Source organism: Monodon monoceros, unplaced genomic scaffold (assembly GCF_005190385.1).
Source record: "Monodon monoceros isolate NGI ecotype Baffin Bay Population unplaced genomic scaffold, NGI_Narwhal_1 Super_Scaffold_7, whole genome shotgun sequence".
Classification (NCBI taxonomy): domain Eukaryota; kingdom Metazoa; phylum Chordata; class Mammalia; order Artiodactyla; family Monodontidae; genus Monodon; species Monodon monoceros.
In genome coordinates, this window is record NW_021703784.1 from 48,108,092 (window position 1) to 48,123,495 (window position 15,404).

The 15,404-nt window shown below is 43.4% G+C and overlaps 2 protein-coding genes across 3 annotated transcripts in view; one reads left to right on the top strand and one right to left on the bottom strand.

Annotated features, from left to right (window-relative positions):
* RAB30 (RAB30, member RAS oncogene family) overlaps positions 1–15,404 on the top strand; it is a 77,144-nt gene that overhangs the window by 57,608 nt on the left and 4,132 nt on the right. Inside the window, exons 2-4 of one of the 2 annotated variants that reach the window (XM_029207592.1) lie at positions 3,738–3,838; positions 7,194–7,277; positions 13,428–13,611. In XM_029207592.1, coding sequence (XP_029063425.1) covers positions 3,746–3,838; positions 7,194–7,277; positions 13,428–13,611 — 361 coding nt within the window. In that variant the 5' untranslated portion in view covers positions 3,738–3,745. Of the gene's footprint in view, positions 1–3,097; positions 3,839–7,193; positions 7,278–13,427; positions 13,612–15,404 lie in introns of those variants that run through there. The other variant, XM_029207594.1, reaches the window with a different exon arrangement.
* DDIAS (DNA damage induced apoptosis suppressor) overlaps positions 13,475–15,404 on the bottom strand; it is a 45,175-nt gene continuing 43,245 nt past the window's right edge. Inside the window, exon 7 of the transcript XR_003791399.1 lies at positions 13,475–13,559. The gene's annotated coding sequence lies outside the window, so the exon portion shown is untranslated. The remainder of the gene's footprint in view (positions 13,560–15,404) is intronic.

Below are 15,404 nucleotides of genomic sequence, written 5' to 3' on the forward strand. Positions count from 1 at the left end.
GAAGGGGCAGCACACGCTGTCCTGGGGGAGGGGCTGTCCTGGGGCAGGGCTGTCCTAGGAGGGGCCCTGGCGCCTGTTCACCCACCCCTTCCATTTATAGACCAAGGTTGAGACCTTGAAAGAGAAAAGGACCTGCGTGAGACACGGTTTTTGAACAAGGACAAGTCCCCCGAGTATCATTTTCTTGGGCAGGGGCTGGGGGTCAGAAGCCGGGGCAGGGATCTGGCCCTGTGTTCACCAGAAGCCTTGACTTTATCTGTTACCCTGAGCCCAAAAGGGCAAGGGGAAAAAATGTTCTGATGTACAGCAGTGAATACAGTTTGTTTTGTTTTTTAAAAAGGTCACTTTGATAAATGGTTTATGTTGCCAAAATCACATTGCTTAGAATTTTTTTTCTTTTAAGCTTTTCATAGTACATCTTGCTTCCTTATCTTTTTTAAACTCATTTTTTTCTTTTCTTCGTCTATTTTTCCTTTCTTGAATCTTCTGTACATATCCATTTATTTAGAGCTGTTGTGGTGATGATGATATTTGAGGTTTCGCTTGTTTATCTGAGTAGTGTTCCTGTTTATATTCCCTGTTGGAAATATAACTTGGTTACAGGGACGAATGGTGACTGAATTGTGGATGTGGTTTTCAAGGAAAAGTCTGGGTCCAGCTCCTAAAAGAGACCTGGGCTTGGAGGGCATCATGAGGAGCTGTGCTTGAATGACCTAGAATCAGTGTGTGGTCCTTTCAATGTGGGTGCATTGCTCCTAGACCAGGGAGGTTCCAGAACACTGCAGCTCCAAGGCACCTCAGGGCACATTCAACTGACCCTGCAGCCCTCATGACAGTTACAGCAACGCTGTCAGCCGCGAGGCAGGGGGCCGCAGCATCCTGTTTCAGCAGGAGCAGGACTCTGGGGTCAGATGGATCTGCCTTTGGGTCCTGGTCCTAAGACTAACTAGCTGCATGACTTCAGGATAAACTCTTTGTGCCTGTTTCCTCTGCTATGATTAGGGATGGTAATCATAGTACCCTGCCTCATACGATTAAATGAGTGAATACATGTAGAAGAACACCTGGCACATAATAAACATTGAATTAAGTGTCAGCTATTATTAACAATAATAGAATATACGGTTCTTAGAATTGTGCTTGGCCAGTAGCATATCTTGTGACATGTTTGCTCCCCAGACAAGGTGCAACGTTTGTTGTCAGTTTTAGGGCTGCGTGTAACTAACTGCTACTGAGTGGGATCCCCCTCCTTGGATGCTGTCTCATCACTTGGTGATTGGTGATGCCTGAGCTGTTACATTACTTCCCAAACAGAAAGGCTTCCTCAGAGCATAGTTTCCAGAGATTCTTTTGAGCTTTTTATCCAGCAATGTGTTTTCTATTAGAAACAGAACAGTAACCACAGCCAGTAACCTGGAGTTTACAGTCCAGCCTTAGCCACAGGCAGCCTGCATTTCTAAAGAGACCAGACACTTTTTCTCCCAGAAGTTTATTTAAAAAAACATTTAACGGAGCATTAAAATAATTTCTTATAGAAAGGAGAAGGGCCTTCACTTTTTTTTTTTTTTTTTGCGGTACACGGGCCTCTCACTGTTGTGGCCTCTCCCATTGCAGAGCACAGGCTCCAGACGTGCAGGCTCAGTAGTTGTGGCTCACGCGCCTAGTTGCTTCGCGGCATGTGGGATCCTCCCAGACCAGGGCTCGAACCCGTGTCCCCTGCATCGGCAGGCAGATTCTCAACCATTGCACCACCAGGGAAGCCGTGGACCCAGATTCTTGACAGAGAGATATTTTTCCTTCACAGTCCCGGTGAACAGAGACAGAACCCCCTGGGCTGCCACCTGCACGTTGGCTTGGCCGTCAGTCATCTTTCCAAGGATCATTGGAATCTGCATAGAAACCACCTTTGCACACAGGGAATCTACTCCCCTGGCTCCTTCACAAGTCTCAGTGCAGTGGACTCCCCTACCGTCCTTCCACCCTGCAACCCTCAGCCCTTTGAGCTTCAGCTGGCTGGTAGAAGTGACCCCGGGCTGCTCTAGCCTCCCAGGCACCCTTACCATCTTGGGCTCGCCGATCATCCTTTTCCTCTTCCTCCAGAGTCCCTCGGGCTTGTTCTGCCTTCACCTTATGAAATGAGGTTTTTTCTGGTTTTCTCAATTTTATTTAACTTTGTTATTGTTTTTTTTAATTTATTTTTTTAATTTATTTATTTTTGGCTATGTTGAGTCTTCGTTGCTGCCCGCGGGCTTTCTCTCTAGTTGCGGCGAGTGGGGGCTACTCTTCGTTGTGGTGCGCGGGCTTCTCATTGCAGTGGCTTCTCTTGTTGCAGAGCATGGGCTCCAGGCGTCCGGGCTTCAGTAGTTGTGGCACATGGGCTCAGTAGTTGTGGCTTGCAGGCCTTAGAGCGCAGGCTCAGTAGTTGTGGTGCACCGGCTTAGTTGCTTCACGGCATGTGGGATCTTCCCGAACCAGGGCTGGAACCCATGTTCCCTGCATTGGCAGGTGGATTCTTAACCACTGCGCCACCAGGGAAGCCCTGTTATTGTTTTCTAACTTTTCTCATGTTGGTTTCAAGGGCAGAGACTGTCTCATCTCTGTATTTCCTATGGTGACTAGCACAGTGCTATAGTAGGTACTCAACAGACAATAATTGTTTTTACCCGGATAGGGCTTTATGGTTAACCAAGGCTCTTTTGTATAGTTTTTTTTTTTTTTTTCTTTCAAATCTGCACCACAGTCCTCTGAAGTAGACAGAGCAGGTAGTATTCTTTTTAGCACAATTAAGAAACTAAGGCCTACACTTTAGCCATAGGTCCATTGACTAATTATTTAATTCTACAGAGAAGATATTTACTGAGTGTAACTCTGTCCCATGGGCTAGGAAAATAGAGCTGAAAGACATCATCCCTTCCCTCAAGGATGAGGCAGACGTTTGAACAAATAATTGTTGAAGTTTTAGGACAGAGGAACAATCAACGTGTTTATTGGGGGAAGATCAGCGAAAAATTGAGAGAAAGAGATGCTTGCACTGGTCCTTAAAGGGTTGACTTCACAACACAGAAAGGGTGGGCGGGAGGGCATCCCAGCTGGAGGAAATACCATGTACACAGCCTATGGGAATGAAAAGACCAGCACCTTGGGAGATACTGCAGCATCAGCAAGGCTGGCAGGAGGTGTATAGCAACGGGGTGGTGATAGACGGGAAGATGGCGGTAACTCCCACTGGTAAGACTCCAAGACCCCCAGGGCTTGCAGGAGACTGGAAGCTTCCTCCCTTTGTGCAGTCTCCCAGTTTCTAGCCCTTCCTCCCAAAGGCACTCACAGCATGTACATAAACCACCTTTCAGCTTTGGATGGGCTCCCCTTTGCTCTGCTTCCTTGCACCCCCAGCTTGTCTGCACAGAGATTTGCAATCTCCTTTTGATGCTAAAAGAAAACACCTTATCACATGAGAGACCTGCGACCTGACTGCTTGGAAGAATAAAGTTTACCAGGTGAAATGGCCTCTGTGTCATTTGCTCTTTGTGGCGTGAGGTGACTGGGAAGGAATAAAGTCCGTCTGTGACCAAACACCTGTGTTCCTCTCTCGCTGGCAGGGTCACCAGAGGGGAGTGTTAAATTGCTACTCAAATGAGTCAGCCCTGCTGTTCCCGAGGAGACGGGCTGGCGCAGCTTGAGCTCTGTGGGCAAGTCTGACCAGGCCCATCTCACTCGTGCCTGTGTTTGCCTTGCAGCTGTGTAAATGAGTATGGAAGATTATGATTTCCTGTTTAAAATTGTTTTAATCGGCAATGCTGGTGTGGGGAAGACGTGCCTAGTCCGACGGTTCACTCAGGTAAGAAGTCTGAAGTCTGGGGTCGGGTTTTTCCATCTGGCCTTCGGGGTTAGGGGATCCTGACAGGATGGGTGAGTGGTACCTATGCCAGCCTCTTGGCTGCCAATGCTTAACGAGCCCTTTGCAAGTGTACCAGCTCCATAGCCTAGTCTGGAGGGTTTTTTTTAAAAATTTAAAATTAAAAATTTAAAAATTTTCATCTTATTTGAAGTCTCAGCAACGGTGAACATGACCACTATTTTCTCTGTGAAATATCCTTTGCTCTCTCTTTTCTTTTGACTTTTTAAAAAAATTGAAGTATAGTTGATGTACAGTATTATATTATAGGTGTACAACATAGTGATTCACCATTTTTAAAGGTTAGACTCCATTTATAGTTATTATAAGATGTTGGCTGGATTCCCAGTGTTGTATAATATATCCTCACAGCTTATTTATTTTATACGTAAGAGTTCGTATAGACTAGAGTTTCTGAACCATTTCCAGGGAGCACGGCTCAGTGGGTCTCCACCAGCCCTCCCACGCCTCTCATGGCTTCTTTTAGTAAAAGGGGTGAGTGGTTTTGCTTTCAGTCCGCAGAATCAAAAATAGCTTATCAGATTAAAAAAGAAAAAGATTACTCGTTAATAATAATCCAAAGGTGGAAACAAATGAATCTGGATGTCAAGTTAAACCTAAATGTTAACTTGTAAAAAACTCAAATTCAAATTAAACCCCTCAAGCTCCCTGCTGATGCCCTGTCAGTTCCTCCCAGAAAACTGATCAAATCGTTTTGGTTTAGAACCAAATACGCTGATTTTTCTAATCTATTCCACGGGAATGAAATGAGAACAGTGAAGGACTATTTGAACTAAATTAAATGTTCCCTCTGGGTTGAGTCCTTATCGTTTGTTCTAAGTACAAGTTCCCTTTGGGGCTGCCCTTTTGAGAATTACTGCCAGAGATTATATACCTGATTTCACACAGAAATGGGTGGGAAATCATTCTGAGGTTGACCTTCTTCTGTGTTTTCCTGGAAAATTATGAATGGCATCCTTTTCAGGATTTATCATGCATGCATCTTGCATTTTCATAAAGTGCTAATGGGGAAGGTTGAGAATAGCTCTTCTGTCTAAGGCACAGGGCAACCTGGTGCCCAGGAGAGAACACTGGCTCGAGAGTGGAGACACGGGCCCTCATCGCAGCTCTTGCCCCGTGAGCCTGGGGAAATTCCGCCCCCTCGCCGAGCCTTCCTGCCTCCCTGTGATCTCCAAGGCCCCTTCTAGCTCTGACAGTCTGTGGTTCTCTGGAAAACTGGAGAGACAGATTGGTTAACACAAATAGCTTGAGGGCAGAGAGTCACCTTTGGAAATGTCAAGGTTTTTCCCATGATAATGAAGGGCAGAATAGGACTTTTTACTAAGCCATGGCCTGGTGAAATCAAAAGTAACAAGCTGACAGGCATCTGGGCTCAGTCAACCGCCATGGCGTAATATTGGAAACTCCAACTGGTTTTACTTCCCCCTACCATTAGTAACCTTTCTGCTTTTGGCAGGAGGACAAGACTGCAGAGATGTAAAGTTTTCAGTCCCTTTGTCAGAAGTTCCCTTGACCTTGTCTAATGACTGAAAGTTCCCTTAGAGACTTTTCAGCCCGCTCTTCTCATTTTATAGGTAAAAAACTCAGGTCTTAGAGGGATGAAATGACTTATTAGCATCTCATATCATGTTAGTGGCAAGGCTAGGATTAGAATCCAGATCTTCCGGTTCACAGCGTGATATTTTTTATCTTTTGCATGTTCTAACTCCTGAGACCATAGGAGTCTGGCTTTTGTTTTTAAAAGCATAATTCTTGTCATTAGGGGTAAAAATACTTTGATTTTTAAACAGTAATTTTTACCAATAAGCACACCACCCCTTATTTTTCTTTTCTGTTTACTTTTTACCCCTCCCAGTCCCTCAACTCCCCCCAAAGTTCATATTTCATAGACAGGATTATGTTTAGTTTTGTTATTTAGTAGACAGTTAAAATGAATTGGATTCAGCTGTTTTTGAGGCATGAGGAATTGGGGAACAAAATGATGAGGGAGACACTGGGAAGGATTTGTTTTATTTTTTGGCATTTGTTATACTGCAAAACAGCTGGAGCTGTAAACTTGAAGCTTGGCAGCCTTGTGTTTGAGCCAAATCAAAATAGAAGAAAATTGATTCAATATTTGTAAGCAAAGTTATGAATGTTTATATTTACATCTTTTGCAGACGTGCAGTGGAACAGTTTCTGTTGGTCTGATGCTCAGTCTTTTAAGTTCATACTTTAATTAAAGAACCCTCTTGTTAGGGAATGGACTTAATTAAAGATGCCCCAGTCTTAGCTCCCAGAGCTAATACAGTCCATTTTACTTTAATTTCTGGAAATTCTGGAGTATGAATGTGAAGAGGGAAGAGAAACTAGGTGAAGGGTTCTTTCTTGATAGAATTCCTTCCCACTTCAACTCCCTCCCTAAGCTTACGGGAAATATTATGTGACAGTAAATTACATTATACGTGTAATTTTACTAAAATCATACCTTTCTAGTTCAGCTTCCAATTTGATGTAAAGCTTTGTTTTGAAATACTTACATCAGACCAGAGAGAAGGACTGGTTTGCCTAAGGTCACTCAGAGATCCTTAGGCTGCTGCCTCCTGGTTTGGTGCTATTTCTACTATACTGTCTCCGTGGATGACTGCTTTTCTTCAGTTATCTTCCCAGGGTCATTGGCCCTGATCTCACATAGTCATATCTGTATGGTACAGAAATAGTTATCACTCTCAGGGCAGATGGAAATTCAAAGGATCACTGTCTCATTCATGTTTCTTGTGTTGAGTTCTTGTTTGTTTTTTCATCTTGGTTGTTCACCCCCATGGCTGTCCATGCCCTAGACTAATAGCCAGTTTTAATCTTCCTTGATCTTACCTTTTAGAGCACCTGTCCATTTTGCCCCCACCCAGACCATCCTGATCTCATCCCTGCAGCTCCGTGTCTTATCCTTGTGTCTGATTTTTCTGTTTCGTTCTTTGAAGTCAGGTCCCCCATCCTTTCCCAGTTCTCTTCTTTTACCCTCTCTGTCTGCTTCCTCCTTTCTTTGTCCCCCTTTCCCCTTCCTTCTTCTTTCAGCATTCTCTCTCCCCCATTCACCCTCCTTTCTCCTCCCCTCAAAACATACACACAAAGTTAAATTAAACAGCGTTCCCATGACACTAACCAGAGTTCTCTCTTCTACCAGTTAACTCAGCCAAAGGAAGGAGCTGGTGATGGGTAGTCATGGGGTGGGGTGGGGGGAGAATCTCATTTAATTGAAAGATTTGCTTATTGTTATTTTCTATCATTTCTGCTTTAGGGTCTTTTCCCCCCAGGACAAGGAGCCACAATTGGAGTTGATTTTATGATTAAGACAGTGGAGATTAATGGTGAAAAAGTAAAGGTAAGATACTAAGTGTTCAATAAGGGTCTCATTGTGTTGTGTGAGAGGAAATAGAATTTTCATAACACTTATTAAATCACCTAATGGAAACCCACACTGAAAATAACATACTCAGCCATGGCAGCTTATTTCCAAACAGAGTTCCTCTCTTCCGTTTATAGGGGCAGGAAGGGGTTATGGGTGATGTGTTTACAAATGGGAAGACAGAGAGAGAAGAGCTAAGGCAAGTTTGTCCTGTCTCTTGTCATGTCAGACTTCCCTGGTGGTCCAGTGGTTAAGACTCCGTGGTTCCACTGCAGGGGGCATGGGTTCGATCCCTGGTCAGGGGACTAAGATCCTGCATGCTGTGTGGCATGGCCAAAAAAAAAAACAAGGAAGAAATTTCTTTTGGGGATCTCTTGAGTTGGGCCATTATGCAGAGCTATTTCTTCTTCTTTTTTTTTAAAATTGGAGTATGATTGCTTTACAATGTTGTTAGTTTCTGCTGTACAATAAAGTGAATCAGCTATGTGTATACATATATCCTTTCCTTCTTGGACCCCCATCCCACCCATCTAGGTCATCACAGAGCACGGACCTGAGCTCCCTGTTTCTTCTTAATAGCAGCTTCATGAAAGAGCCTCCCGATTCCTACATTCATTATGGGTCATTCTGTTGTATGAATCATGTATTAGAATTATTCTGTCTACCACCCTACCCCTGTCCCTAGTAAGGGAGAAATACTAAATGAGGGGTCCAGGAAGGGTCCATGATCTTCCCCGTCCCCTTTGTGGCCTCTGGATGGTTTGGTACCTGTATGAGCTATGGTGTCTGAGTTCAGTAACAGGAGAAGGGAGGTAGTATTTTTCTAGTGCCTAATATGCATCAATCCCCCTGCTACCTGTTTTTACATTTAACTTAATCCTTATTGTAAACTCTGTGAGGTAAGTGGTAAATTGTCTTCATTTTATAGTTTTCAGAGAGGTTGAGTGACTTATTTATCCACGGCTACACAGTTTAGCAAGGGAGGTAGGCAGGATCTGAACCGGTTTTGTGTGGGCCAGTGCACCCCACTGCCTCCGCCTCCCTGGCAGGGGTCTCTACTGCTCTGAGAGCAGGGGAGAATGAAGGCATAGTAAGCCCATTATCTCGGAGCAAGGAAAGCGGGAGGTGATGGAGAGAAGTGTGCAGTAATTACTTGGGGGACTTCCCTGGCGGTCCAGTGGTTAAGTCTCTATGCTTCCACAGCAGGGGGCATGGGTTCGATCCCTGGTCAGGGAACTAAGATCTCACACGCCACGTGGTGTGGCCAAAAAAGAAGAAGAAAAAAAAGACTAAATTACTTGGAAGGAGGGTAGAGATACTGATCTTTGGCACTGTGCCCCTCAAGAGTTAGTGAAATTCCACGGTCAGATCTTTCAGAGCTGAGTCCCATGGAAAGAAGGGGTGACCCTGGCATCAGCAGCACAGTGAGAACCATGGCATCAGAGTTCCAGCCAGATCCCAACCTCAGCATCCCAAGTTTGAGTCCATGTCACTTGCATCCTTCTCCCATAGGTACCTGCACTCCCACCTTCAGATGCCTCAGGAGGGGCAGAGAAGCTCCGGGGTGCTCTCACAGCATGTCACAGACATACAGAGCTGTGTTTAGGATGAGGCTCCTGAGTGGGGGACAGTATCTTTCCTAGTGCCTCTTCCAGCCCTGACTCTTCAAAGGGTTTTTTTTTTTTTTTTTTACTGCAAAGACATCTACACCAAATACAATAGTGATGGAGAGCTGGGGGCTCTGGAAAATAAAAGCAGGGTGTGGAATCCACATAAATGCCAACTGGAAAGGTCAGAAAAACTGTGCATTGGGGTGGTGAGAAGGAGCTGGGTGGGGAGAGGAGGGAGCCAGGCGTGTGCACTCAAGAGGCGGCGGCAGGAAGAGCCACTTGTAGTTCTCTCCTGTTCCAGCAGAGGCAGGTGGTGCCATCCCAAGGAGCTGGGTTAAGATAACTTCTGTTTTAGGCATTGTATTTCCAGATGTTTGGGTTTCCCATTTATATACATATATATGTATGAGTTCATTCCTTTGACCAGAAAGGTTCATGCCTGCCATATGCCAGGCCCTGGGAATAGATAGCAGTGAATAAGAAATGGTCCCCATTGTTAAAGAACAGGCTGATTTTTCCTTCCTGAATCCCCAGGTTTAGGTATTACATTTATGCCACTTTCCGTGAACCATAACCTCATTTTGAAGTACTTATTATACTCAGCTAAAATCCATCTTTTTATAGCATCTAACTCTACCACGAGACCACAGGCTCCCCAAGAACAAGGTTTATATCTTACTCATCTTTGTATCACAGCACTGCCCGTTCCCATCATCACTTTAGGCCTCTGGACCTTCGTCTATGAGAAGTGAGAGTTGGTTCAACTCCGAAATCCAGTCCTAATTAATTTGCCTGGGATTTTTTCTAGCCGTATATGTAGAATCAAGATAGAAGATGACCCTCTTCAACCACATTAGTCCAAGGGTCTCATTAACACTTGGACACGTGAGGAGAGCAGCCCAGGCTTCACTAAGGAAGCAGTTGTTGTCTTATTATTGTTGGTGTCCTTTAACATTTACTGAATACCTCTTCTTGGTGAGAGTTAAGTGTCTTTTTGCTAGTCGTTTGCAGGCTTTCTCAGGGCCCCATAGAGCCAATGGAAAGAGAATCCACCCGTGGTTTGTACAGGATCACCCACCTGGCGAGTGGCAGGGCAGGACCAGAACCCCGGTTTCTCTCCTGACTGCTCATCATCCACCCTCAGCCTCTCCTACAAGTCCCATTCTTTCTAGGATGACTCCCAACATCACAGGCAGCTAAGCAAAGGTGTTAGAAAGATTCTCATAGCTATTAAGTCTTAGTGCCCAATCAGTAGAGGCAAAGTTGAGGAAGAGGCCCTTCTCTTAAAGTGGTCTGTATTATGAAGGTGACCTTGGGTAGAAAATATAATTAAAACTTATATAGAATTTTCTCCTAACCACTTATTTTTTTAGCCTATCATAAATTAATGAGTAATAAGCAAAACTCTAAGCTCAGTCTATGACATTTTAACCTTAGGAGATTAATTATAATAGAAAATTTGCTGGATTTTTCTCTCATTAGGTATATACTGCATAGATAGGAAAGTCTTGAAAGTATGCATATGTATTTCCTCTCTCAGCCATCTGTCCATCCTTTCATTTATCCAGCCATCCTGTGTTAGGTAAAGCATCTTTGTAACTAGTAACTTACTGTCATCTTGCTGAAACGTTTCATCTGTGAAATCTTCTTTAATATTCTGCTAATCGTTTAAGCAGAATGAATCCATCCTTCCTTTGTGATTCCACCATCCTTTGTTCATTCAGTTAGCCATCATTCCAATGTGTCCACCACATACCACGGCCTGTCTTAGGAAGGCAGTAGGGGTATAAGGTTAAATAAAAGGCAGCCCTTACCCTTAGAGAACCTAGTCTAACAAGGGGACATAGTAGCAAACCAATGATTGCAGTATGTTCTTGTAGCAGTGAGGCAATAGAGGTGTAAGTGGTGGTACAAAGAAGAGAGTAGACAACGGTGCAGCCCCATACTGGAGGTGAGAGTGGTTAGGAAGCCCAGGGCAGTGGTATTGAGAACATATTCATGGACATAAGACTAACACCAGGAGACACTCTCCTGCTGGCCCCTCTTTAATAAAACATCTCGTATCTTACCATGGTTAGTCAACTATGTATTCATCCTCCCTGTACTCGGAGCTTTTTGAGATCAGGGATTGTGTTTTATTTATCTTTGCATCCTGTCTGTGCTTAGCACAGTGTTCTGCATCTGTTAATGATCTATAAATGCTGAAAAAGAGCAAATGAATTGCAGAGAGAATCGTGAAACCAAGTTGAATAATAAAGGCAGTGGAATATGGATCTCCTCAGGAATTAACCATAAGGCTAGAAACAGGCAGCCTCTTTGGCAAAACAGCCTACATCTCAGCCAAGACATACAATCACTATTCTAGAAAATATCTCAGTGGGTTTCATTCTCAGAGCTGTTCTCAAGATGTGCCAGTCATGAGAACATACTGATTTCTAATGATTGGCAGTACTAAATCCAATCACAAGTGTTTCTTGAGGCTCCATGTGGCATTAAAATAATAGTCTCTTGTTCTAAGACACAGCCTGGCAGAGGGGAACCATGTCCCTAGGTTTGAGGCAGAGAAGAGAAGTAGCTTTTGTCCTGGCAAAAGCTGTAACATCTGTATGGTCGCCTTCAGCATACACAGGCTTTCATGTACATCATCAAAGGGCAGCTGTGACTCCAAATCAAAGGAGAGCCTGTGTGCCAGTGATTGGTGGCAGGGACCACCGGTCACTCATCAGTCTCCTCAGCTAAACTGGTCTGAGCCGAGGGTGATACCAACTGCCTCATCCTCTTTGGATGCAGATGTACATTTAAATCAGTCTCTGGCAGCAAAGCAGCACGGTGTATGGACTGAGTCCCCTCCCGGGAGTCAGAAGGCCTGGAGTCTGCGTCCCAGCCTCGCGAGTAACCTGTTAATGAAAGAGAGGCATAAACTTGCCTACCTCACTGGGTGGTTGTAAGGATGACATGAGACCGTGAATAAATATTTGAACATTTACTCTTTGCCAGACACTGGATTTGGTATAGGGGATAAGGGGGAGTGCTAAAATGGACCCCAGCTTCCCCCTCATGAAGCTTTCAGTCTAGTGAGGAAGATGGTTCTGAAACAAGTTATTACAAGTAACTAAGTGATTCAAGTGTGTCAGGTGCTGTGAGGGAGAATTGCAGGGTAGGTTGCAGGAGAGATTATTTGGGGGTGGGGATGGGGAATCTGGCCTAATCTGAAGGTTCCAGAAGGTCTCCCCTGAGGAAATGATGTTCTGTTAACGGGGGTGAAGGCATTTTGTGACATGTGAAATTGATGCAGTTAGAAGGGAAGATCGTTGTTGGTGTGATTTTTCAAGGTCTCGGATTTGTTCTGCACTCAGCAGTCGCTCTGGGGAAGAGTTCTCTTTCAGAGGTCTGCTCTGTGCAGGGAAATTCAGGTTGCAGTGAGAAGTGTTCTGCCTTCTTTGTTATTAGAACCATCAGGTAAACGACTTCAGCAGGTTTGCATATTATTAACCTCTTTTTATAAAGAAGCCACCGAAGCCCAAAGAGATTAAATGACTTGCCCAAGGTCACAGAGCTTACAAGTGGTGGAGAGAAATTATTTTCTTTGCCTGCCATGGCATTGTTCCTGTTTTCATTAACAAAGATAATACCTTAATATATTCATTTGAATGGATTTTTTTTTCCCTCTCCAGTTGCTGACTGAAATGCCAACAGTCACAGTGACAGCTTGCCCTGGATCCCGACTTTTGTAATTGGGCATGCATTATGATTAAGAGCAGGGACTCTGGGACCACACTGCCTGGTTGAATCAGCTCTAGGACATATTGGCTGTGAGACATTGAGCAAGTTAATTAATCTCTCTGTGCCTCAGTTTCCTCATGTAAGAAATGGATATAGGAATAGTACTTACCTCATAGAGTTGTTGTGAGGGTTAAGTGAGTTATTCTATGTAAAGTGTTTAGAATAGAGCTTGGCAAGTAAGTGCTCAATAGTTTGGTTGTCTTTTTTAAGATTTTTTTATAAAGAATAGAAGGGATTGCTTATGACCAAAAGGAGAACGTTTGAAATATGTTATATGAATACAAAGCTTTAATAAGACATAGGAATATACTTTCTGATTTAGAAAATAAACAAAATGGAAAATTAAAGATATGAGCAATGAAGAGTCTACAGATTAAAAAAAGCAATGCTTATGGGAAATAGGCTTATAATAAAAATTAAGTAGATTATAAATACCCTAATTTTACCTTTTAAATGAAGTTATACAAAAATAATCTAAATGCCTTTAAAAAAAAAAAGAATAAAGGGGAAACTCAAAATAATTTAACAAAGAAAAAAACAAAAATGAAAGTGAATCCCTATCTTTAACCAGGCTCACCCAACAAATCTTTAAAAAAATTGTAGGTGCCTTTTTCTTAGGGCAAAAAATAACCATGAAATTATTTGGGTGAAGGTGCTTCTGTTTCTAAACTAAAGCAAGGCAGTGCTGTCTTTCTTGCTTCACCAACCTGATCCTTCTCTTATGCCTTTACAGCTCCAGATCTGGGACACAGCAGGTCAAGAGAGATTTCGGTCCATCACCCAGAGTTATTACCGAAGCGCCAATGCCTTGATCCTCACCTATGACATAACCTGTGAGGAATCCTTCCGTTGCCTTCCTGAGTGGCTGCGGGAGATAGAACAATATGCTAGCAACAAGGTCATCACTGTGCTAGTGGGTAAGTAAGGACTAATGAGGAGGGACATTGATTTGTGAGCATCAGAGAATTTAGAATCACATAAGGCCACATGCCTTGGTACCTTCCGAGAGTATAGTCTACAGCTGTATAATTCATGTGGTAAACATTCAGTTCTTCTGAATGAAATTGAAGAGAAAATGAAATAGATCCTATCCCATGGTGATGGTTTAGAAAAGTAAAGTAGAAAATGTTGCTGATTGATTTTCCTATCAGTGCAGGCTCTAGGGAAGAAGGTGGATTGCCATGAAAGTTATGTGGGCTGCTAAACATTACAAAAAAATCTAGGCCATGGAAACTGCTGGTCTAGAAGTAAAATATATCTACGTTGATAAGGAATTCATTATTGAAGCAATTATTTTTTGCCTAAAAAAATGGACTTTGGTTAATTTTTTCCCTTCTTACATTTATACTGATTTGAAAAATTCTAATTTTCAGAAAGAATAAGGGATATTCTGCAGTTTGTTTCCTCTTGTAGGAGGGTAGAACCTCTATTTAGTATGGGGGGAAAGCAGAAAATAACCCATGTTTTTTTTTGTGGTGACAAATGCACCCATTAAAAATGAAATTGCGGCGAAACAGATTAGATTGTTAAAAATCCTCTACTGGTGATGGAAAAATGTTAATAATATTTGGTTGTTAAAATGTTTTCTTCCCGAGAATTCCCTGTCAGTCCAGTGGTTGGGACTCCAAGCTTCCACTGCAGGGGGCACAGTTTTGATCCCTGGTCAGGGAACTAAGATCCTGCATGCTGTGCTGTGTGGCCAAAAAAAAAAAAAAGAAAAACAAAGTTTTCTTCCCAAGAAGGAACATTGTTGTATATTCTAGAAAGACCTGAATTTTGGAAATCCAGTAGAGAACCTCAGAAACATTAAGTTAAAAATCATGGTTAACAGTAAGTTAAACACTTTATAGAAAGTGTTATAGCTAGTGTATATGTGCCAGGAATCATATTAGGAATATTATGTGTCATGATCCCAAATTTACAGATGAGGAAAGCAAGGCTCAGACAGGTGAAGTTCTTTCCCCAAGGTCACTCAGCATGTAAGACTGACTTCAAAGCCTGTGTTTATCCAGCTGTAACGTGCTGCCTTGTAACAGATTGCTGGACTTTTCCTTCAGGCTGCTGGGTTAAGTATCTGCCTCTCTATGAGCTAATGCTCCATGCTCGGTCCTGAAAACCCTCCTACACACTGAAGAACCTTTGCTGTGAAGAGCTTGAAAGACCTCCACTTTGGACATAAAGTCCTTGAGAACATGAGTCAAAGCATTACTACTTGGGATTCTATATAAAGGAAGTTAAATGAATATATGAGGGGACATGATCAGTCAGCTCAGTATGAAAGAGGCACTACCTTTTTTTTTTTTTTTTTTTTTCCCGCGGTACACGGGCTTCTCACTGCTGTGGCCTGTCCTGTTGCGGAGCACAGGCTCCAGACGCGCAGGCTCAGCGGCCATGGCTCACGGGCCCAGACGCTCCGCGGCATGTGGGATCTTCCCGGACCAGGACACGAACCCGTGTCCCCCGCATCGGCAGGCGGACTCTCAAGCACTGCACCACCAGGGACGCCCGGCACTACCTTTTTATTTATTTTTTATTTTAAAAAAAGTTTATTTAGTTATTTATGGCTGCATCAGATCTTAGCATGCAGGATCTTTCGTTTCGGTGCGTGGGCTTCTCTCTAGTTGTGTGTGGGCTCCAGAGCACGTGGGCTCTGTAGTTATGGTACATGGGCTCAGTAGTTGCAACACAAGGGCTTAGTTGCCCCATGGCA